The sequence below is a fragment of the Bemisia tabaci genome, chromosome 1 (assembly GCF_918797505.1).
Source record: "Bemisia tabaci chromosome 1, PGI_BMITA_v3".
In the NCBI taxonomy this organism is placed as follows: Eukaryota; Metazoa; Arthropoda; class Insecta; order Hemiptera; family Aleyrodidae; genus Bemisia; species Bemisia tabaci.
This window is the reverse complement of record NC_092793.1, coordinates 72,595,421-72,620,125: the sequence shown is the minus strand read 5'-3', so window position 1 is coordinate 72,620,125 and position 24,705 is coordinate 72,595,421. Positions and strand designations below refer to the sequence as shown.

Here is a 24,705-nt window from a genome sequence, read left to right as displayed (position 1 = left end):
TTGGCTGCGGTCTCAACTTCGACGTCGCGACATGATACATAGTTGCCAGGTGAAGGGTGAGAAATGATCCATTTGTTTGGTTCTTAGTCTTTAATCTACATGTCTATCATCAATCTTGGTGCAATCACTGTTAGCTATGGGGCGAAGAACTTTCAACCTTAAGATGCTCTGAGGACGCCATATTTAGGAACTATATAACCATATTTTGTGTCAAAACGACATGAGATACTTCGCATCGATTAGTTCCAGGTTTCAGCTGCGCGTCACTTTTATCAAATTTTGAGATCGCATTTCTCTTGTCGCGAGACTGAAGAATTCACTTACCAACTTTGACAAACAAATTCAACGTAATAAAGTCAGGGTTCCTCCGGAGGAAAACATTGCATTCGAGAGCGTTTGTATATCATTATCGAATGCGATATTCCTTTTTTGAACTTTTTAACGAACTTTTTACTTTTTTCACGAAATTTTACGCACGAAAAATTGGATAAAATTTTACAATAAGGAACCACTATCTCTGGCTCTTCAATGAAAGCGCCTCTCTGCCTAGGGAAACCTGTGGCACATATGTTATTTCTAAATTGAGCAAGAGATAGTGGTTCCTTATTGCAAAAAGTAGTCTAATTATACTACAATCCTGCCGAAATTCCTTATCACTGACTCATTAGTGTGTACGATTAAAGTATAAGTTTACGGCGCACTAGGGCGTTCTGCGACGCCTCCCCTCCACAGGAATCAGTCATGGAATAGAGGTCCTCCGGCAGCGAGACGATAAAACTGTATGCTTAATAATATGTATAGTTATCAGAAGATAAATGTTCTCTGTGAAGGAAATTGATTATTTGTTTGAATTTTGTTGCAGAAGCGAGATAAGGGCGGAGGGCGACGGCACGTGGAATATCCCCGCTCGGGGAGCAGCGAGTCCTCATGGACCCTGTGGCACGAGCAAGGGACCATGGCCAAAAGCGACAGACTCTGCAACGCCCTTCTTGCATTCACTGTCTCCATCATCATCGTCATGATCATTGCCATCGCCGGTCTTGCAGTCTACATGGGAGGTAAGCATATCACTCAGCAGACACCCATTTGGACGTATTTCTATCAAACGGAACTAAGCGCCAATTTGAGTTCCTTTTGAGGAATTTAGAATCCCGGATAGCGCGCTCTGTCAAACGGACCTAAGCGTCATAGAAAAGCATTGCGAGTATAGGACGGAATAAGCCGGACGCCCGATTCCGCCGCCAATCCAAGCCCCCCTCTACCTTCCTCACCCTATGGCGCTTACGTCCGAAATCCACTGAAAGTTTCACGGCGTTACGTCACTTGGTTTTATTGTAAAAGTATAAAACATGGGAAGAAATTGGGCAGCGTAAAAATTCAGTTAGACTCATTCTAGTTGAATCTGTCCAATTTTGCCTTTTCATTCCTTTCTTTCCTCCTATCTCTTCTCTCTCTGTCTCCTGTTCCCTTCCATCTCCCTAAATTTTTCACTTATATTTCCTTTCCCATTTTTTTTAATTCCCTTTTTCTCCTTTCCATTCCCATTTTTCTTTTGAATTCCCTTTTCTCCTTTCTTGTCCCTTTCTTTCCTTTCCGATCCCTTTTTCTCTCTTTTCTTCTACCTTTGATTCTTGATCCCTATGCCAACTCTTCTCTCCGCATTGTCCCTTTTCTCCCGTTTTCCCTTTTTTCCTACTTTCTTCCTTTGTCTCTTTTCCCCTACTTCTTCACCCATTTTATTTGTTTTTTTCCAATTGAGCGCTTTTTTCTTCCTAGATATTAATACTTTTTCTTTGATTACGCCCGATTAATTCGCTTTCTTTCCTTACATTATTTTTTTCTCATCGTTCTATCTTTTCCCTCTTTCATCCACTCAATTCCACTTTTGCTCCCTTTTTTCCGTTTTCTCCTACCTTTTTGGAGTTTTTCTTTTTTCCCCCTTTTCCCTCCCTCTAACTCCCTTTCTTTCTCTTCCCTCCTTCTTCTCTCTCTCTCCGGCTGTATTCTCCTCTTTTCCCGCGCACTTCCTCCAAGTCCGCCACTGCCTGGCTTCAAGCCGGCTTCTCATTGAACTGGCCTTAATCAGGTTAAAGTCATCGGTGGCGCTGATTGTGAGTCAAAGTCGATCACAACCATAGCACATCCTGGACCTGCTGCGGCTGCGGGATGAGGATGAGGCGGAGGTCGTGTTAAGTATGCTACCAAGCTATGAAAAAACACCGTATGATCATTCGAACGTTGCCAGATTTCTCGGTGTAAAATATTGATATTGGAGGAAATTGATGAGTATCTTTTCTTCAAATTTTCAAATACTTTTTATCAAATCGCGAAGAATCCTCTGAAAAATTGGAAGAGGAATTTTCGAAAATTTTCCTTAGAATTCGTCTTTAAGAAGGGGGCTTTGGCAACGTTGGAAGGCTCATACGGCGTTGTTTCCGAGCACGGGAGTATGTAAATGCCGATCGGGGACGACGGACGAGGGTGCTCCGCGCCGCCGCCGCCGGTCAATCCCGACGAAATGGGTCACCGGGCTAGACTCAGGTCACTGATCAGCCTCACCTGAGTCCTGCAAAGTGAATCGTTCTCGTATAACAAGTTGTTTTACCGCATTTCCGCACAGAGGCGAGTCTTGAAAGCTGGCAACGCTGTTTTTCCTTCCTTTAAAGCCATTGGAAATATCGATTGAATCGATTGTTCGACATCCATTATAGTAAGAAAAACCGTGTTACCAACTTGCAAGACTTGCCACTGTATTCGCTCCATCGTTGTGGAATTTACACTGAGGTCTCCGTGCATTTGCAACTCAGAAATTGTCTCCGCAACAAAGTCAGGAGAATGTATGAATTAAAGCACTACGCAACATATTTATCTTTAAAATCTTACGTATAAAACGATCTACACGAAAGGAAGTCTCGATTTCAACTCTTCAGCAAAATGTAAGTGTTTATAACTGGACGTATTTATGCTGAAAGGAACTATGTGCATAGGGTTTGCGGGAGACGCAGTTCCTTTTGGCGTAAAGATATACGTTCAACTAACATTAGTCAAATGGTAAAAATACCGTACCATCATTTGCATAATCTAACAATTATTTTATATGTGTTGAGTACACATGTTAATATCTCGTGTGGATCGATTCTGCTGCATATTGACCTTTGACAACGTTTAGAGTTATTTGCTGCATCTGTCGTAAACTCCTTCTTCGATTATGTTCGTCGTTGTCATGACTGGTGCAGCTACTTAAAAGGTTCCAGTTACTTTCACCAACCATTTCTTCCTCTTAAAAATGTTCGAACTTTATTTTCAAAATTTCAAAATTTGTCAATGTTATTATGATGTTAAAATATTTGACTCATACTATCCTGCTGATTGGAACTGGGACAAACACTGACCCAAACAGTGCATTGAAAACAGTCCGAGCCAAACCGATTTTCAATTTTTCCGGGCAGGAATGAATTTCTGAGTAAAAATGAGTAGTCATAACATGTATAATCCATAATATAACAAGAAATCAAAAAAAAACTTGGCAACCATATATACATTTTTTTGTAAAATGTAAATCAGTTCAACAGGTTTAGAATGTTTTGAACATGTAAATTTTCCTATTATCAATCAATCTTCTAGTGAGTAAAAGTTTTAACATGATATTCAATCTTTGTTTCAGCACTGCGCATCGACACCGGACAATGTAAGTAGTGTTAAACTGATTATTTATGAAATTTTTAATTTTATACATTTATAAATATCCATTAGTATTTTTTGAATCTTAATTTAGAATGTATAAATTTCAGAAAGGTACATTTTGGATCAGACGTGGTGTGAGCAGTTATTCTACTTCCGTTTTAAACTTGTTCCTTGCGAAACCAAGGGAAAATTTTCAGATCTTGCCGGAATATGATCGGCGAACCTCTGCTACCGTTGGTGGCAAAATCTCATAAAAATCTTGAAATTTCACGTGAAACATTTCATGAAATTTCAGAAATTTATGAAAGATTTTGAAAAACACCGGTTCCTTTTCATATTTCGCAAAAATGTAAAAATTGTGACTTTCCTCTAATTTTATGCGTTTAAGTGCGGGTTGCATACTCTAGCCCCTGGAAAATATGAAATATTTCACAGCCTCGTGAAATTTTATGAAATATTTCACTGAAATTTCCCATCTCTCATTTCTTTCCCACATTTCATACCACCCTGACTGTTGGAGGTGCAGACCTCGTAATTTATTTCGCCAAAAACATCATTCTTTATCCGGCCAAAAACATCATTTTTCATCCAGTCAAAAACATCATTTTTCATCGATCTAAAAGCCCGTTGGATGATACACATAGACGCTTAGCGGGCGATCTACTTGGAGCAAGACGAGGAGTGGGAGAGCGTAATCAAAGACTATTTTTTGACCTACAAACTCAAATAAAGCGCCTAATGGGCAAGAGCACTCACGCCAACTTACCAACACTATCTGTCAATCGTTAGTATGTTGCCTAATCGCGAGAAAATTCAAATATATAATAAAACCGGAATTTCAAGAATTCCGGAATTCCTTGAGGCTCTTTTGACTTGTCCTTACGTTTACTTATTTAAAAAGATTAAAAATGCATTTAAAAGGCATTGCTCGTTTTTAAAAGAATTGAAAAATAGAGTGCTGGCGATTCTAACGTGCGTTAAAATGCATTGTGTTTAGTATAAAACTGAAATTCTCATTACGGAAGGAAAAAAGCTCATTCGTGCACGGATTTCATCAACAGGAAAAATGCTATTTGAGGCTACTGGTTCCAAAGTGTACAATGTCATAAAAGTGGTTTGTCACAAAAACGCAAAAAACTGTTTTGAGTTTGTTGCATTTTCCTGCTACCTACCTTTTTAATACTGCTAATTAGAAAGGATTTTGGGTGTTTTGGCACACAAGTAAATTATTTTCCAATTCTCCTTATTGGCTGATCAAGAATCTACTCCTAACTCAATTTCGACTAAGATAGACATTGTACACTTGGAACTTTAGTAGCCTCATTCAGTACAACATTAGTTACAACCAATCAGGAAGACAATTTCAGACGCGTTTCGGGCGTAGTTCGACCACAATCAGTGTAGCCACATCTGCCATTTTTTATTCGCGTGGGGATGCCGTGCTCGAATGATCAGCTGTTTTTTTTTTTTAATCTCTGTGATGAGAATTTCAGTTTCATACTGAAATTTAACGCGCGTCAGAAAAATCACCGACACACTGTGCAAAACGATTCGTGTGTCAAATCGCACTGTCGTAGATTAAAAAATATATTTAAAACATTTTAAAAACGCATAAATGTCATCATAATTGGACTGGGTTTAGCAGAAAGGAACCAAGCCACATCAGCTATTGCAAAATTCAACTGGGGAATTTAATTTTTTACAAGAGAACGTATGTGCGGATTCCTTTGAAAATTTTTAGGAATTTGCTTCGCACTACGCAGGAAATTCGCCGAAAGAGCGACGCCAAGAATGGCACAATTTGGGCCAGAATGGATTTTTCTGAAACCGGGCCCAAACGATACCTTATGATACCCTAAAACTCTGGTAAAAATTTTAGCTTGAGTATACGCACCGTTTTTGAGAAAGGGGGGGGGCAAAGTTGCCAAATCGCCATCATTCTGGACAGCATTTTTACAGCAAAAAGACGGGAAAAATGGACGAAAAAGTTACACTATTGATGGGTTTGGGCTGTAAATGTTCTTATTGAGCCCCCGTGCATGTAACTGTGTTCAGTTTCAGAAATTTTGGACGTACAGTGGTCCAAAATGGGGAGAAATCGTGGACAGATAAGGATTCTTTGTCAAACTTTTTAAAAATGGAAGTAAAATTGTTGGTCTCCTGCAGAGATCATGTGGAACAATGTTCTTATCGGTCTTCAATGCATTCAATTGAGTTCAATTTATCAAATTTTCATCGCACAATGGTCCAAAATGGGAAATCAGTGGACAAATTAAGATCTTCTGCCTAACTTCTTAAAAATGATGTACACGACTATTGGTCCCCTGCAGAGATCATGGGGAACAATGTTCTTATCAATGCATTCAATTGGTTAAGTTTATCAAATTTTCATCGCAAAATGGTCCAAAATGGGAAATCAGTGGACAAACTAAGATCTTCTGCCTAACTTTTTAAAAAACGATGTACGACTATTGGTCCCCTGCAGAGATCATGGCGAACAATGTTCTTATCAATGCATTCAATTGGGTTCAGTTTATCAAATTTTCATCGCACAATGGTCCAAAATGGGAAATTAGTAGACAAATTAAGATCTTCTGTTGAAATTTTTGAAAAATAACATGAAACTATGAGGTTTTTCACTAGATTCGAAAGGTGTAAATTCAAAATAAGTTAGTAGCCAATAAAAGCTATCCATGTTCACTGTTTTGAACTGAACAAATGAGGTCTGGAAACGGTAATTCAGGAGGAACTTAGCTTTTGAATCCTTAATATCCGGCTAACTGGGTGGTTTTTGTCCTAGTTAGTTGTCAGAGAATAATTGTAGTTAGAATAATACTTTACAATAAATCCTCTCTAAGGATTTAGGAAAGGTCAGGTTAGGTTAGGTTAGGTTAGATTTCAACAGAAGATCTTAATTTGTCCACTGATTTCCCATTTTGGACCATTTTGCGATGAAAATTTGATAAACTTAACCCAATTGAATGCATTGATAAGAACATTGTTCCCATGATCTCTGCAGGGGACCAATAGTCGTGTACATCATTTTTAAAAAGTTAGGCAGAAGATCTTAATTTGTCCACTGATTTCCCATTTTGGACCATTGTGCGATGAAAATTTGATAAATTGAACTCAATTGAATGCATTGAAGACCGATAAGAACATTGTTCCACATGATCTCTGCAGGAGACCAACAATTTTACTTCCATTTTAAAAAGTTTGACAAAGAATCCTTATCTGTCCACGATGTCTCCCCATTTTGGACCGATGTACGTCCAAAATTTCTGAAACTAAACACAGTTACATGCACGGGGGCTCAATAAGAACATTTACAGCCCAAACCCATCAATAGTGTAACTTTTTCGTCCATTTTTCCCGTCTTTTTGCTGTAAAAATGCTGTCCAGAATGATGGCGATTTGGCAACTTTGCCCCCCCCCCCCCCTTTCTCAAAAACGGTGCGTATACTCAAGCTAAAATTTTTACCAGAGTTTTAGGGTATCATAAGGTATCGTTTGGGCCCGGTTTCAGAAAAATCCCTTCTGGCCCAAATTGTGCCAAAAAACGGTCGTTTTTGGCGTCGCTCTTTGCACAAAAATTTGCACAACTATTTTATGTAAGCAATTAAATTTGGCAATGTTGCTTGGTTCATTTTTGCTTAACGCGGTCCAATTCGTCTTCTTAATTGTTTTAAAGTCGTGTTTAGATTTTCCTTGGTTTTTCTCGTTCTAACGAGACACCTGATAAACATTTAATGTTTTTAGAGATATTTCAAAAACATAAATTGAGCGTCATTGTACTTTTAAGAAATATAGATATCATTATCACATGAACCAGTTTTCTTCCCACGGTCAGAACGCTACAAAATCAGCCAGAACGGAGCCAAGAGAGTCTCAGCTTATCCACGTCTCCGCAAAGCATCGAGCTAAATGGAGTGGAAGAGATTCAGGAATTAATAATGAGCAAATCTAATAGAATAGACACATGCCGCCGATTCGTCCGTTTTCATACCACCAATTCCGATTGAAAATACGCCATTTCCGCGCTAAAATCGGCAACAATGATGAATGGTGGATCAACTAAATCAATACTGGTCTAGCTGATCCATTTCTCCACCCCCTTCCTTTTCTGCAGGCGACAACTAATCAATGGAAACGAAACTAATCCGAACCCGGTCGGAATCGGTCATGCATGATTATATTAATTTAGACCACTGTTCTGATACCGCCTTCCACTATATCTTCTTCTTAGGTGCTCTAGTTTTTTCTCAATTTCTCTGCCCTCCCCTCCTCTTCTTCAATTTTTACACCAACCGGCACCTTGCTGTTTTCCGTACAGTTTTTTCCGTCTGGCTCACCCCTAGTTTTTTGGTGGGATAAAGCTGTTTTGGAGATAAATCTATTAATTTTTACCTTTTTTGCATCGACAAAAAGTGTAGCGAATCACTTTTTAAACCAGAAATTTGATTTGATTTGCTTGTTGTTTAATTATTACAAAAGGTATAGTATAGTCCAATTGAGAGACTTTAACGCAAGGATAAAACAATAGAAACTAGTCTATTCGCCGAAGCACTCAAAAACGTTGAGGTTGATTTGAATTGGACTTCACATTTTTCAACCAGGAACTGATATTTCTACCTCATTTTAAAAAAAAATAAGTGGCATTGATTTCCCCACGCAAATAGGTGTTTTTATAGACTAGCTAAAAAATGTAATTTCTTATTGCGAAATGTTATCTTTGTTATCGGACTTTCGGCTACAATCTAGAATTTGAATATTGCGTTTTGATCTTATTTACGTCAGATAAGGGAAATGGTGCGCAATCATTGACCACGTCAATAAAAACGACAGGTTTTGTTCATGGTAATCTTTTCCGATCGACTTTTCTCAATACTCACGATCAGAAAATGTTTTAAACATTGTTTCAATTGTTTCAGTGAATCTCATGTTTGACGGAAGCATAAGAATAACATATGGTGATACATACAATGAACAGCTAGCCAATCAATCAAGTCCTTTATTTCGTGAAAAAGCTAGAAAGTTCAAGACAATGGTGAGTGTTGTGTGCTTGCTTCCATACGCTTTTTCCGTCAGGTTTTCGAGTCATTTTCTTTTCACGGACAATGCTTTCTTTTTTCATGGTTTTTTTATCCTTCACAAAACATGAACTCTCCGATATCACAGTAAATTAAATCTACGTAGCCTTGAAGAAAAGTGGAATGAAATTGACTTTGAAAATTTTAAATACCTGCTTAAGTTTTCATTTCATCGTGCAGTGCAGGTACGGTGTTACTTATTTAGTTTTTTCCAATTTTTGATCCAACAACGCATTAATGATGTAATTTCCTACGGTTTTCTTCCTCAGATTCTAAAAATGGTATATGGTATGGTGAGTTTTTCCGAAAAATGACAATCGTACATCATGAAATTCTCCAGGAATGAATTTGTTGAGATATGAGCAATTCTCACTAAAATTAAGTTAATACAACATAAAGTTATGATTGTTAATTATCGTCCATCTCAAGAGAAGATAGACGTAATCGGAAAGTCGTATAATGAGTTTCAAATTTAGATACACGTTTGTTAAGCTCAATATTTTATCGATATAATTTGCGAATGCCTTCTACTTAAGAGATAATGCTTGAATAAAAACTTATATGTTTTCAGCTCGAGACTGTTTACGGAAGGAGTAATCTAGGACCCGCTTTGAAACAACTGAGCATTATTGGATTTAAAAATGGAAGTTTAATTGTATTTTTCAGAATAGTCCTGGATAGAAGGAAACTACCAAAGTAAGTTTACTTCCAATTGTTTATTTTGCCGTGCCTACAATATGAAAATATAGTTCAGTTTTAATTTTAAATTTCTATTATGGTAATATGCATCCCCTACTAGAGGCAGATTCTGTTTTAAAAATAATGATCAAAGCCCCCAGTAAAAATGAGTCAGCCTGACGTCAGGCTGATTCACTTTTACTAGGACTAAAAAACTCCCTCTTTAATATATAATGTTATCTCTAAATTTTAATCAGTTATTTTCATCATTCTTAAAATACTGTTTTGATTTATTTCTTGCAGATCCGTCTCAACCATCGAGGATAATTTGAAAAAAATTTTAATGGATGAACTGACAAATTTAAGGCCAATAGCAATGAAAAATTTAAGAGTAGATCTTAAGCAAATTTATGTAAAAAGTAAGTGATTATTTATTTATACAAAAGGTACCATGAATTCTAAACGATTACTGATAATGTAAATGAGAGGAAAGAGAATAGGAATTTCTAAATTTCTCTCGTAAAACTTTAATCGGACTCTACATATGGATGTGAATAGGGACAGAACACATTAAATAAGGCTGCCTTTAATCACTCTGGAAATTGTAACATTTGAACATCTAGTTATAGTTACAATTATTAGTTAAACAATCGATTCCCTCTTAATTCTCGTCAGTTAGGTAGCCTTGCCATCCTGATTACTAATGTAATCTTTCTTAGTTTAAAAGTAAGAGCTCTAATATTTCTTTTTACTTTCAGGATACATAGAGCCTTCAAAACTCTTCGACGAGGAGGAAGAAGTAGCGATGAACCATAATCTGAAATCTGGGCCCGACCTGAAGAGCGTCGTCAATCGGAAACCCCCTCCTGACTTCTCGAACGAAAAGCCCCTGACCACCGAAAAAGCCAAGCCCTTGGGCGCCCCTAAAAAAACCCCACCATCCAAAACCATCACTGGTTCGTTCACCGTCCTAAAAACGGAGGAGGGAACCGGTGACAAAGTCAAGATGACAATCCTGCCCCCGGACGACAAACGTCGACCCACATCCTCGGAACATCCGCACTCCAGCGGCCGAACCACGAAACTCCCGGTCAAGGGGAAAGTCGAGTCTATGCCCTCCTCTCAAACAAGCACAGCACGCACAACGACCACCACGACGCACCCTAAAACATCCCCAACGCATCCACAACACCCCCAACGCACACAATCGCCGGCGGATACAATATCCAACACAGCCAAGCTCTGAATGATCTTCTGCGGCTGTCGAAGAACGACGTGCAGACGACTACAAGAGTGCCGGGACTGGAAATGGTCGACAACGCACCCTGGCGGCCGATCTTGACACAAAATGTGTCTCGATATTACACATGGACTGCGCCCGTCATCGAGACGGACGAGCAAGGGGTCGTCGGTGAGGCTGAGGTCATCGTTGTCCCATCGTTACCGGAGGAGCCGCAAGATACCGCCACGCGCAACGGAATCCATTTCACGAAGCAGAGCTCGCTGGCCCTGAATGTTTTGGGCAGAGACGACGCTGCTCCACCACCAGAATTACCCAAGGAACCCGTCGGCGTCCCTGAAAATTCCAGGGGAAAAACCAAAGGTGCCATCTACGGCGCGGGCGTAGATCTAGGTTCGATGGAGGGATGGCCGGACTTGCCTATCGAGGGACGCAACTCACCCCATGCCAGCGGCGGATTCCACGGACTGGACCTTTTCTCACGATCCTACGTCACCGAGAGCCCTCCTCATTCCGCTCAACCAACGAGGGGGGAACGAGACCCTACGCACGAGGAATCCCCCTCCCCCTCGCCGGTCGTCACTCTACTTCCGGTCAGGTCCAACTCGGGAGTCGGCCGACCGCTGAAACCTCGACCGTGGCAGCTGAAACAGAAATCCCCAGAAGTGAGAGCCGACCTGGAGGACAAACTCAAGCGCAACGCCAGTAGCATGGAGATCTTGTCTCGGACGAAGACTTATTCCAGTCAGTTCATTCAAGCTTTGGTAAACAACACTGAGCGGCAGTCGGTTCCATTGTCGTCGTCAACGACAACCACATCGACGACGACGGAAGCTCCGAAAGCGGAAGAGAGGATGGACGAGGAGACGACACCGGAAACGGAAACGACGACCTCTCCGAATCTAGTCATCCTCAATACGGAAGTGGTGACTTCGACGAGCATCCGCATTCCTTCGGCGGAAACAGTTACAACCTGGTGCAGGATCCGCAGGCTGAAACGACGGAGAACCCCGACACGGACAGGGCGCAGACGGAGACGTCCGTTGTGACGTCACGAGCGGAAACGGAGGAACCGGAAACGACCCCGGCGACGGAGGCGTACACGGCACCGGAAACGCGGGGTAAAAAGCGACGCGCACGAGCTTTGGTCATCTCCAGCGATTACCAGAATGACGACAAGGAATACGTATCGACGACGGAGATGGACGACTCCCGATCGCAGTTCGAGAAGCCGCTCTTCACGCCCTCCGTGAGCTTCAACCGGGAACTGAAGAGGAGGTTGGACGGGAACCGGACCAGGGTTCAGGAGCCGAGTCGTCACAACGCGACGTCACATCGGGTGAAGCCGCTAAGCCACAATGAGCATAAGAGACCAAGCAGTGAGGCGTTGCTCCAGATTATCAGCCAGCTGGCTTCGACGAATTCCGACCGGAACCAAAGCTCGAAGCTTTCCAACAAGTCCGTCGCCCCGTCGTTCAACGTCAACCGGGGAGGTCTTCCACTTCTGATCAAGGTGTTGAATAAGATCCCACCGTCTCTGCTCAGCTCCAAGTCACACACCATTGTGTCAGTCAAAGAGCCGCCGTTTAATAACTATACAGGTAACAAACTAGATCTAAATAATGTCAACTGTAGGTTAGCAATTCTTGCTAACCTACAGTTGACCTACAGTTAGTCTCTTGCAGAGGGGATAGATAGGTGCAAATAGGTGCTTTTTTTTTGGATGAGCCAGAACTTTTAGTTCCTTGGTGCAAAAGATATAATGCATTTATAAGGCTCACATCGCAGTCGTCTGCTTAATCTTATATGACTGAAATAAATGTTACTTCTGCCTGAAAATCTTTTAGAACCTGACAAGTTTTAGTGAACGCTTAGTTAACTGTTAGTTTGTGAACGCCGGGAGAGCCTTCAAATACTGGCTATACATCCCGCTTTATCGGGAGGGTAGTTTAGTTGCGTGACCCAACTGAACGCTTAGAACGCCTTCAAATCTGGCGATACCTCCCGCTTTGCCGGGAGGTTAGATTAGTTGCGTGACCCAACCGAACGCTTAGAACGCCTTCAAATCTGGCGATACCTCCCGCTTTGCCGGGAGTTAGTTTAGTTGCGTGACCCAACCAAACGCTTTGAACGCCTTCAAATCTGGCTATACTTCTCGTTTCTCCCGGAGGTTAGTTGAATTGCGTGACCTAACTGAACGCAACACATTGTTAGTTTACTCATTTTACTGCACGCAGCAAGCTGATACCATCAAAAGAAGCATTACAAATAGTGTTTTCTTTTTCTTCTTTACCTTTTAATTTTTCCATTTTTCATGCGTCACAAATAGAAAGTAAATATTTCGGCAATTAGTAAACCTGTAGTATATTAGTATGTATTCAGTATATTAGTCAACCATGCCTAACATATGCCTATAAATAGTATAACCTGTTGAATGCAACAATTTCAAAGTATTTTGACCTTAAAATGCATAAAACTGGGTGATTTTTAGGTAGAAATTTAAGGAAGATCAGCGCCACTAGTGCCTCGAAATGCGCTCAAATAGCGTTAAAATTTTAAAAAAAATTTAAAAAGTTTACAGAATTTAAAATATTTACACAGTTTAATATTCAAATTTACCGAATAAGCTGAAATTGCAGGTTGTAAGAGTGATGGTGAGTATCGGTGCAAGAACGGGGAATGTGTGGCTCAATCTTTGCATTGTAATCAGTTGGTGGACTGCAGCGACGGATCGGACGAAAAGAACTGTACATGCGCCGACTACCTCCGTGGGCAACTCCTTAGCAGGAAAATTTGCGACGGTGTCGTCGACTGTTGGGACTTCTCAGACGAGACGAATTGTGGTAAGGCTTACTTTGTTTTTTTCAAACAGATGTTAAGAGGAGAATGAGGGAGGAATAGGGAGGCGGGATTCTGGGGGAAATTACTCGGCCCCTCCCAAAAACTGTAAATGATTTTTCTAAATAAGTGCGTAACATATTTTTCGTCTTTGAAATTGTAATTGGATTGACTTCCCGGTGATAACAGCTCAAAACGGCTCCTGAAACGACTCAATTCTTCAAAATTTCTCGGGACCCCCCCCCCCCCGACTCTTATTGGAAACTGGATGAGTCACAAATCTCATCTAGTATCATGGTGTAGTCGTTCCTCAGTTAAGAACCCACAGCAACTAAAAATTCCATTTATTGTGCACACATTTATGGATTGGCACATCTTTGCTGTGGGCTTTTTAGGGATTAGGGCTGATTGAGAGTGGAACGTCAACGTATTGAAAAATTAATTATCAAAGTGTTAAAGTTTCCTTTGCAAGTTATTTGTTCAACAGGAACGTGAGAAACGCTGCACCACTCCTGCAATGTTTAAGGAGGAATTATTGGCACGAAAAAAAGAAAAGAAAAAATTGTACATCAGAAGACAGATTACAATATTTTGAAACTGTCTAATCATAAAAAGTATCTTATGTCTCTAAAATACTCACAAAATATAATAAATAAAATTTCTGCAGTCTTGTACCCCCTCCCCCTTACTAATCCTCATATGACCTTTTTGAATCGAAAGTTGTCCCGGAACTAAAACTCACCATCCCGGATTTTCCGCCAGTCTGCGACATGTAATTAAAAACATCCGATTATCGTGTTCCAAAGAGATTTTGAATTTCAAACTGGATACGCGAAGTTCCAAAGCGGAGATTTCCCGGGGCACAAGCGCGTATGGAAACTAGGCTTTGGGTGGAAACGGTTTTCAAGAGGCACGAAGTAATTAAAAGATTAAGAGGAAAAATTTACGACCAGACAGATTTATTTTACGTAAATTCGAGGCGTGATGGGATTAAAATTGCTCGGAAGCTATTGAAGAATTTTTGACGGCGGCGGCGCTTCCTGAGATAAAAAGCATTCCATTTCAATCGCGGACCATCCTCACACGTGTTGATGTTTCTGACGACGGACAAACATTTTAATTCAAGGGCCAGAGAATTGTGAGTTTAATACTAACCATCAAGTTGGAGGAATTTTCATTCTTTACTTGCATCTGATGTCAAATCAAACTATCAAATAATTCTCGTTGAAGAGTAAGTATAATTTGTAACCAAAAAGTCTTCAGGAGTCATCGTATATACATTGTTTCTACACTAAGGCCGTTTTTATAGTTCCTCAAAACGTAGTCAAATTGTTGAACGTACATGTCTCTGCTCAAAACAAGGAATCTTGTGAGGGTAAGGGGCGTTCAAGTATTACGTAACGCACTTAGAGGGTGGGAGAGGGGGTTTGAGCTAGCGTTACGGTGCGTTTCAGAGGGGGTGGGGGTCAAGCCCAGCATTATGTAACAAATCCGAGGCAGGGAGAAAAGAAATTTCGAAAAAAACGTGCAAACAATTGAAAATCCCGTCCTTCTCTTTGTTGATCTCATCTCGTCGTATTTCACCGAAATATCCCCCGAAAAACCCCGAATTGTTTTAAGCTTTCATCTCAACATTTTCTTGATTTTTTTAAAAAATGGGGGAGGGAGGGGCAACCCAGCGTTACGTAATTCAAAAGGGGCCATAGGGCTACGTTACGGGTGCGTTACAAGGGGGAGGGGGTGTAAAAATCGGAAAAAGTTCGTTAATCAATATTTGATCGGCCTCTGTTTTTCTTCCGGCAAGGTCTTCACTTTATCGCTGGAGTCTCTTTATAGAGAGAGTTGAAACAACGCGGCTGGTGGATATCACAAACGGGAATAAAGATCACACAAATTGAACGTTTGCTGTAATCTTTGATCGACCCATTCCCGAATTCCTGCCTCCGTTCCCACTCTCATTTCATTTGTTCCTTGCCGTACACCCCCCCCCCCCCATTACCGATCCATTCCAGTTTATGATCTTTGCAATTGGTGAAACTGTAATCTTTGTTCCCGTTTGTGACACTGTTGAGGCCTAAAATACGGGAACCAATCAGAAGTCGATTCTCATTGTCTTTACTTTCAGTATAAAGGGACTCTAGTCCCTCCTCTCCCGAAAAATTTGAGCCCCTCAACCCTACACTGAAAAAAAAATCATCGATGTTTTTACCAAGGTCCGTTGGTACCTTTACCATCTCACTTTTTTACCAATTATTGGTAATTTTACCAAGACAGACCGGTAAGCTTACCTAAAAACCGGTATTTTTACTGTTTTTTTTTTCAGGTAAGAATACCATTTTTATTGGTAATCAATTCCCGGTAACTTTGCCAATTTATCTCGGTAATTCTACCACAGTCGATAAAAAATATTGGCGTTTTTACCAAGGCCCAGTAAAATTACCGAGAAAGTTCAATAATTTTACCGAGATTTCTCGGTAAAATTACCAATTCCATAAATGGTAATTTTACCAAAAAAAACTGGGATCAAATAGAACCCTGAATTCTTGGTAATTTTACCCTTTTTTAGTAAATACACCGAGATTTTTTTTCCTAATGCTATGATTGGTGATTATGTTGCAGACTGGTGTTTGAGCGGTCAGCACGTGTGCGCCAACTCGCGGTTGTGCGTGAACCAATCGCAGATCTGCGACGGGAGGAAGGACTGCCCGTTCGGCGACGACGAGAAGCAGTGCATCAACGTGGCGCCCTCGCTGAAGCAGGCTAATGACTTCATCTATCACGCTACAGGTACCATCACCGTCCAGTCCGGCCGCGGCCTCCGCGACGCACCGCGCCGCGCGCCTCCAATTTGATGCGACGCCAGTCCACTTTAATAATCGTTCGCTTTGTTTCATGCCGCGGCGCGCGGCCAGTTGCCCCAACTCTTTGGTCCAGCGCAGCAGCCGGCCCTCGGACCCACTGTTGTCGAGATCTCACCGAGAGAACCTCCTGCATAGAGAAAAAAAGGAGATGTTTGCATCTTGAGGTTTGTTTACCCTGTGACGTAGGTCGCGGTACAGCCTGGCCAGCGAAATCCGGAAATCGAAATATGAAAAACGGACCATAATGTCCGATTTTTTTACTTAAATCAACTCATGATATAATTTCAAGCACGTTTTATAAAATTACTTTTTTCCATAAATTACACCATTTCCAAGAAAATCGATGATAAACGTCGCTGTACCGACCTACGTCATCAAAAAAATTCCAAGATGCCCAAAATGCAAATACACCTCCTTTTTTTCTCTATGAACCTCCTGAGAAACATCAATAGCCAAGTAGCGAAACCACGTATCTTCGTTTGCGACGTTGCAGACTCCCTGCCGTCCGTCGTGGTTTCTTTGAAAAACTACATTGGCGGATCCAGCAAATTGGCAACGTTGTCTTTTCTCCATTTGAACCCATGGTAATGTATCGATTCTTCGAGGAGCCAGGTGCTCCGACAAGAATCGATTATTTAGCATGGGTTTAGATGCGGGGAATCCAGTGTTGCCAAATTGCTGAATCCGCCTCTGGCTGCCAGCCAAGCTAGCCAGGATAGCCTGCTTCCCTTTAAATAGTCGCTCCTTTGCCGTAAGGGCGTTTCTAGACTTTCCGCTTGAGCCCTTTTCTCCATTTAACGCATGCTATCTGGAGCTCATAAGGAAATCGAGATACGCCCTTACGTCAAAGGAGAGGAAATGTGAAGGTTGGCAACGATTCTGTTTCGAGGATTTTGAGTGGAAAGGTTATCGGATGTCCTTTTTGGACCGCACACCTCAGTGAAATTAATGATCTGTCTATACTGTCGAGTTGACGACATACTCGTACCTAGATAGTTACACCTACGAGTACTACGTATTGACATTAAAACAACAAATTCGTTAAAGTGCGATCCTCTCTCAACAATCATCTCAACGGTTCCTCTCCGCAGCTGGCAATCGGGACGCAACTGCAGCGCGACGACAAATTAAAACTCATTTTCTGTCCCGTTTTGAAATTAAAACGGCGTGCCTGACGTTTGGCAGGTGCAGTCGGTTGTTACGTTTGTCCGACAGTAATGACAATTGCCTCGACGCGCGATAGCGTGGACGTTAAGACGTCAGAATCGAATACAGCATCGCCGTATCAAAAAAAAAATACACCGTTTCTCCCACTAGAATCGATGAAAATATGCGAGTTTCCTGCGGCAAATCGGCAATCGAAATTGGCTCGCTGCTAAGTTGCGTGAAAAATTCTCTCGCTTGCAATTGCCTCAATGGGAGGAAGAGCGAATTTTTCTCAACAACGTGGCGATCGTGTTTGTTCGAATTGTAAGATCGTCTGGTCATTGTTTAATTGACCGGTCATCAAGTATCAGAATTCTCTGTGCCCCGATGAAAAATCAACGTAGAAAAGCATTTCTTACGCAACGGGAAAGAATGCAAAACGGTCCTCAGATGAACGGGAATTATTTTAAAGCCTTTCTCGGGGGATTTTTAAAATAAAATACATTCAGAGGTATATATTTAATGAAAGAGAAACCAAAAGGGTTTCCTAATTTATATATTTTGAAAGTTGGCTTAGGTTTTTTGAAAGTCCAAATTCAACAGTCCAACGTTTACTTGAGTGGCAGGTATTGAGCTCGTGGAAGAACAAAAGAAAGAAGAAGAAGAAGAAGAAGAAGAAGAAGAAGAAGAAGAAAGAGAAGAAGGAAAAACAGGAAAGAAAAACATAGGAGAGTAAAGAAGAAGAAGAAAAGAGAGAGACGTAATAGAAGAGGTATAAGAGAAGGGAAATTATAAGGAAAGAGAATTAGGAGGCAGAAGATGACAAAAAGAGAAAGAAAAGGAAGATAATGAAGCAGAAATGGAAAATAAAAAGAATATAAGAGAAAACGGAAGAGAGAAAGAAAAAGAAATTAGGAGGAATTTGAATAGTGGTAGTGAGGCATGATGAAAAAGCACGGTTACTCGGAAATCACATAGAAAAAGAAAGTTATTTATTCAACGGGAAAAGATTACTTTAACGCCATGTCAGTTCGCCTTCAATTTCAGTTTAAGCAACACGAGCTCCCACGTGGTCTAATAGTGTTATCGTCGTGAAATGGCACGCTTGGTGGGAGGATAGTCAAAAAGGACTTTTTACCAAACCGGAAGAGGTTACTTTAGCGCCATATCAGTTCACCTTCAATATTTAGAGTAGGCAATACGAGCTCTCACGTGGTCGAATGGTGGTATCATCCCCCCTAAAGTAGTCAGACGGTCTCTGGCGGTTTTGTTGTAAACCTTTTGCCACATTCGTATCAACTTATCCAAGTTTTTGAAAGTTATGTTTTTATGTCAGATGAAGGCTGAGTTCAAATTTGGGATCAAGCGTACTTACCGTTTAACAATAAACGAACAGTAAAGTGAGTGCCCACCTTACGCTGTTTTCACGGTGCTGTTTTTATTTATTTCCCGGAAAGAAGGAGAGTAAGGAAAGGAGAAGAAGGAGAAGAAAAGGAAAAGAAAAAATTTGCAGTAACATCACCGCGTGAACTCCGTGATACATAAAATCTTCATGAAAACACATGCGTCATAATAACTATCGCTTTTTTTAAACGTGCATATATTTGGAGACTTAAACGCAGGAGTAAAAAAGTAGACAAGTGCATGAAAATATCATCGCCGTCGTTACCGCGTACAAAGACACAAAGGAAGTGGTCTTCTCCATTCAATTTTTCTCTCCTTTCAACCCCCGCCCCGCGAGAGAAACCCCCCCCCCCTCCACTCACCAACATTAATTGATTGTATGTAGAAACGTTTACAGTCGCTATAAGAAATCTGGCTTGCGTCTTTTAAGAACATACGTAAAAAAATAGGAGAGAGCGGAAAAATAAAACAAACGTAGGTTCAAACGCACCTGAACCGGAGTTTAAACAATAATAAGCTGTCTAGATAAATAGAGAGACACGATCTCTGATCCTTTCATGAGATCCTACAGTAAAGTAACGCAATAATTGTTTGCGTTAGTATTAATTGCATTTTTTTCTTTTTTTTGCTAAGAAATTGGAAGAGCTTATTTGATTTAAAAATTATTCAACAGCATAAGATGCAGCTCTCATCAGTTGTTCGTAATTTTTCTTTCAAGAGTCTGAAATCTGTGCGAAGCGTCACTTGCGGACAGGTGGTGCGAATTCGCGCACTACATAACCTCATTGTGCAACAAAATCACGAATCACACTTTGATATTTTAATTTGGAGAAGGGAAGGGATGTTATCTTTTCTTGAGATTTTACTTTTTTACTTTATCTTTTCTTACTATTTGTTATCTGCCATTTCTCAGGTCACTTGATGGTGAGAAAACAAGGTGTTTGGGGCAAACTTTGTCTTCAAAACCCTGCAGCATCACACTCAAAGCTTCATTACAAGATCAAAACCTTGGGCCAGACAGCGTGTAAAAGTCTATCCTTCAGGTATGAATACTTTTCCTTCTCAAAAGAATGAATTGTATGTAGGTACACCTAATTTTTCCCTGTAATTTTTAAATTATCCTAAATTTAATAGCATTTGCGTGAAAGAACAGTGCACACATGTGGTTCCGCAATTAGAAGAGAACTTTGTCAGCACATGTATTGCAATTGTTTAATCCCTACATAATTGAAAATTTCCTTAATTAAGATTGTTTTCTGTGGGTGAGAATAGTTTCCGAAACTTTCACATTCACTTCATGAGTTTTAACTCTCATAATTTATCAATTTTCTCCCGTAAATAATGCCATTATTGGCTTTCTAAATCTGAAAGAGGAAGTGGAAAACCAGCAAATAATGTTCAAATAACTACAAATTTTGACATTTCGACAAACAAAAAATGCCGAGAAGGGAACCATATGCAATTGGAATCTGATAACACAATCTAAATTCAATGTAACGACGTATTGTGGCGCACTACTTGGAGGGCGTGCAATGGGCGGAGATGTCCGTAAATTGAATTCATATTTAACTCATTTTTCTCAACAGGGAGCTGGATTTCGTCGAACCAGACCAGGACCTCAGTGGTGAAACTCAGAATTCCTCATCAGTCTATTACGATCTCATATCATCCAACTGGACCACAATCAGGTCAGTGCACCCTCGCCATCGCTTTTCACTGTTTACACGCATCTATGATTAAAAAATAATCAACAAACCAGGTCTTAGTATCCAAGTCTTTTTTACACCATCAAGCACATGCTCGCTGACCGCTGGCGCTGACCGCGTCCGGCCAACAGTCCAAAGCACTCCCGTCAGTCTTCTGGTCAAATGCGCGTGGACAAACTTGTAGTTTCCCTACGAAGGGACGTAACTCCATTCCAAGGTTGCAAAATTGACTCAGAAATTTTAATTCTTTACAAAAATATACCTGAGTGCTTTTATCGATTTTTTGTTTATTTTTGCATGAGATCAGAAAAAACGCCAGCGAAATTTTAAATTCGAAAAGACCAGGATTCTCCTGGTAAACATTCAAGTTGTGAGGGAAAATTTGGCAACTTTGAAATGTAGTTACGAGCTTTTGTGGGGGAAACAACGAACTGTTCATCCAGTGCGTAGATATTGCTTAAAGTATAAATGAGGTCACTCAGCGTGCGCTCAAAATTTAACATCAGTTTTTCTATAAACTTTTCATTCTCCACTTTTCTCTCATAGTAATTGTAAACCTAATAAAAATGGTATTGTTCCTATCTACTCGCATATGTAGCACACGCTCGGAATTTTTATAAAGTAAAATCAAATTTGTCATATCTGAACAAAAGGTCTGCAAAAGATTCAAAATATAACCTCTAAAAATGTTCTTTAAATCAAAAGAATTTTTAAGTGCTCAGTTGACAGGGAACGCTTTTTGATTTCAACCTGCCTCTAGAATTCTGGTATACTAGTGGCAATGCGTTTACATAGCGCAGCAGCTCAACAACAAGATGAAGGAGGGATATTTAGAATAGATTAATCTGCGATGCCTTTATTTAATGCTGAAGTCAATTAAGGCACGGAAGACGATAATCGTTTTTCTATAATTTATTTTTTAGCTAGCGGTAGTGTCGTTTTCTCAAAACTAATAGTTGAAATTTTGGTGAGCGAGTTCTTACATCTCAACGGTACTCATCGTTTTCAGGGAACTTAAAAACGCGCCTACATAGCTAAAAGCCGAGCGCTTCTCTAATACAAACGTATTAAAGCTTTAAGAAAAGGTATTTTACCCGTTCTTTTAGTTTTACATTAGCTGAATGACAATGTAAGCAACACAAATTTCCGAGAAAGTATTTCCGTAATTTATTGATTTTGAGAGTCGCTAATGCGAGAACCTTGCCCGGTGGCAAGGTTACACCTGCACCGCGACGCATCATCGATGCACTCTCCCCCAGGATTATTACGGGTACCGTTTATTTTAAAATGACGGAGTTTTTATTCAAACAAGATTGGACTTCAGTCATTATTGAATGGAAGGCGTGAGCAACATCAACGTCATAATCGCGTCTCGCGTGCAACGGCCAGCAATTTTCCGCCGTCAATCAAAAATCACTCTCTCGACAGCATTAGCCGGCGTCGACAAAACTTGTCAAAAATTTACCTCGTGAGCCGATAGGTTGTGGTTTTTTCTTCCCCGCTATTTTTCACTTTTCGATGCCTAAGTCATCTTTCTCTAGTGAGCGCCTTCAGCCGAGGTAACAGTCGTTTCCTGTTCTTTCATCCCTCGTAGAAACAGGCAAGGTGGATACCATAGATTTTAACGGGCGAATTTTCGCGCGACTGGATTCGGTTAATTTTTTTGATGGATGACTGTTGTATCCTCGTTGCAATTTGGACCAATCAGTGTCGAAAATCTAATTTTCAACCGAATTCTGAAAAAAAACGAGCCAAATCCCGGATCAGGTTTAAAAGAGCGCGCCAATTGGCCAATGCAATATGACTTAATTCACGAATAGCGTCAGTAAATAACGACACACTAAGTCGAACGCGCTAATTGCCTACATCAAATTAAAACTCTAGCAATCACTTGAAGAACTTCAAATAATGTGATATCTCTTTGATTGCAGTAACACTTCTTTCCAAAGGACAACTTGTCCTCACAGACAAGTCATAAAAATCAAATGCAAGGATCTACAGTGCGGGGTTCGACCTCAAGCAAGTGGTCACACAGGGAAGTAAGTACTATTTATTTAAAAAAAAACCAATTATTATTAAGTCGAATGATTTTATTTTCGCCCAACGAATTGACAAAGATTCCGGAACCGCCTCAACAATAACCCCTCTGCTCAAAACCACCGAGGAGCAGTTTTTAAAAAACTCATACGAAAACTTTCAAAAATGTTTTAGGAGACTCTTTTTGGATTTTTTCAAATACGATTTACGTATCGTGAAAATTACGCAGGAAAATAATTAAAAAACCTACCATTTTTAAGTATTTTGTAACATTTCTTTTTCAAAGTTTTTAATTTACGGAATTTATCTTCTATAAATTTTCCTTTCAAAAATTCCCTGAACCCAGAATTTTAACAAAACCAGAATCATCTTTTAATATTTATGCGTTGTTTCAAAAGTTTTTCTTAACAAACGTTGCTGCTAGGTGGGCTAAAGAAAAACTGAAAAACGTTTTACCTTCAATAACTGGCTAACTAGTTACTAATATGTGATTTTGTTTCCTTCCTCTTCCTTTCCAGTTCATTGCGGTACTCGGGGGCATCGAAGCGGCACTCGCGCATTGTTGGTGGTGGCAACGCTGGCCTTGGATCTTGGCCGTGGCAAGCAGCTCTCTACAAGGAGGGTGAATTTCAATGCGGCGCAGCCCTTATCAACGCTAAATGGCTTCTCTCCGCTGGACACTGCTTTTACAAGTAAGATCCTAGACAAAATATATCCTGTAGACCCCGCTCTGCTATCTTCACCATCGTGTGAAAGTTCCTCACTTGAGTTAACGCTCCAACGCGTGATGTGCTTTGCGAGAAATCGATTGATCTGCAATTTAATCCCATAGAAAATGATCGATTATCAGGGCGTTCGCGAAGAACACCTTAATAATCGATTATTAATCATAGTTTCAAATGGAAAGATGCCGACAGTCGTTATTTCACGCCTCGCCTCTGCATCGCTTATGTTCACCTAATGATAACAAATTGATGAATATGGAGTTGAGCAAGCTGTTTAGCATATCTACCTTAATCGGTGTTATCGATGCTGATAAAGTGTGCACAAAAAAATCTACCCACCTAATTACGATGCGCACAAAAAGTGTGTAAGTTGAAATCGCGTCACGTAGGTGAAGTGAACCGGACGAAAAAATTAAGCGAAAGAGATGAACTCCACTTTGCGAGATCACTGCGTTCATTTATAAGTAGAAAAAGCATGAAGTCATCGTTAATGTCGTGGGACGCAAAGCAAGAGCGGAACGCTATGTTGATGATACCGCCTTGATGCAGCTATTCGTGCTCGAAGGATGTCCATGTTGCGTGCACATGAATTGAAGGCGCTTCGACTTGCTTGATGAAATCGCTTGGATGTAACTATTCGTGCTCGGAGAATGTCTGTTGCATGAACCAAATTGAAGGCGCGTCAGCTGCGCTTGGATGCAGCTATTCGTACCTCAGGGATGCCATTAAACGGAAAATAGTGTTTGATGAAATGTTTTACTGTTCTACACATGCATTTAAGTCTCCAGGCTTTGCTGTATCTTCTCTGACTCATTAAGGTGTTAGAAAAAGAAATAACCCTCACCATAACTATCATGGCCAACTGGACTGGACGAATGGGAAATTGCCACGTCATGAAATGGTTTACTTTTCTTACGCTGCGTTTAAGTCTCCAAGCTCACCTGTGTCTTTTCCAACTCATGGGGGTGTTGAAAAAGAACATACATTGTTTTTTACCAATGTTTTTTACCATGACTATTATGACCAACTAGACTAGACGAATAGGAAGTTGTCACGTCATGAAATGGTTTACTTTTCTTACGCTGCGTTTAAGTTTCCAAGCGCACCTGCATCTTTTCCAACTGATGAAGGTGTTGGGAAAGAACGCATATTGTTTTTTACCAATGTTTTAACAATGTTTTTTACCGTGGTTAGTATTACCAACTTATTTAATTTAAAATGTGACGAAAACAACATTAAAATTTGCAGTTTTAGTCAAAAATGTCATGTCTGACCCTTCTCATTGACTTGATCTAC

The 24,705-nt window shown here is 40.4% G+C and overlaps 1 protein-coding gene across 1 annotated transcript in view; it reads left to right on the top strand.

The window, feature by feature from the left end:
- Window positions 1-24,705, top strand: part of LOC109033178 (uncharacterized) — a 95,227-nt gene that overhangs the window by 63,464 nt on the left and 7,058 nt on the right. The window contains 14 exon segments of the mRNA XM_072306130.1: window positions 863-1,058; window positions 3,665-3,688; window positions 8,616-8,731; window positions 9,346-9,470; window positions 9,756-9,871; window positions 10,211-10,698; window positions 10,701-11,555; window positions 11,558-12,293; window positions 13,332-13,535; window positions 16,150-16,317; window positions 19,855-19,984; window positions 20,528-20,629; window positions 22,579-22,686; window positions 23,203-23,376. Coding sequence (XP_072162231.1) covers window positions 863-1,058; window positions 3,665-3,688; window positions 8,616-8,731; window positions 9,346-9,470; window positions 9,756-9,871; window positions 10,211-10,698; window positions 10,701-11,555; window positions 11,558-12,293; window positions 13,332-13,535; window positions 16,150-16,317; window positions 19,855-19,984; window positions 20,528-20,629; window positions 22,579-22,686; window positions 23,203-23,376 — 3,542 coding nt within the window.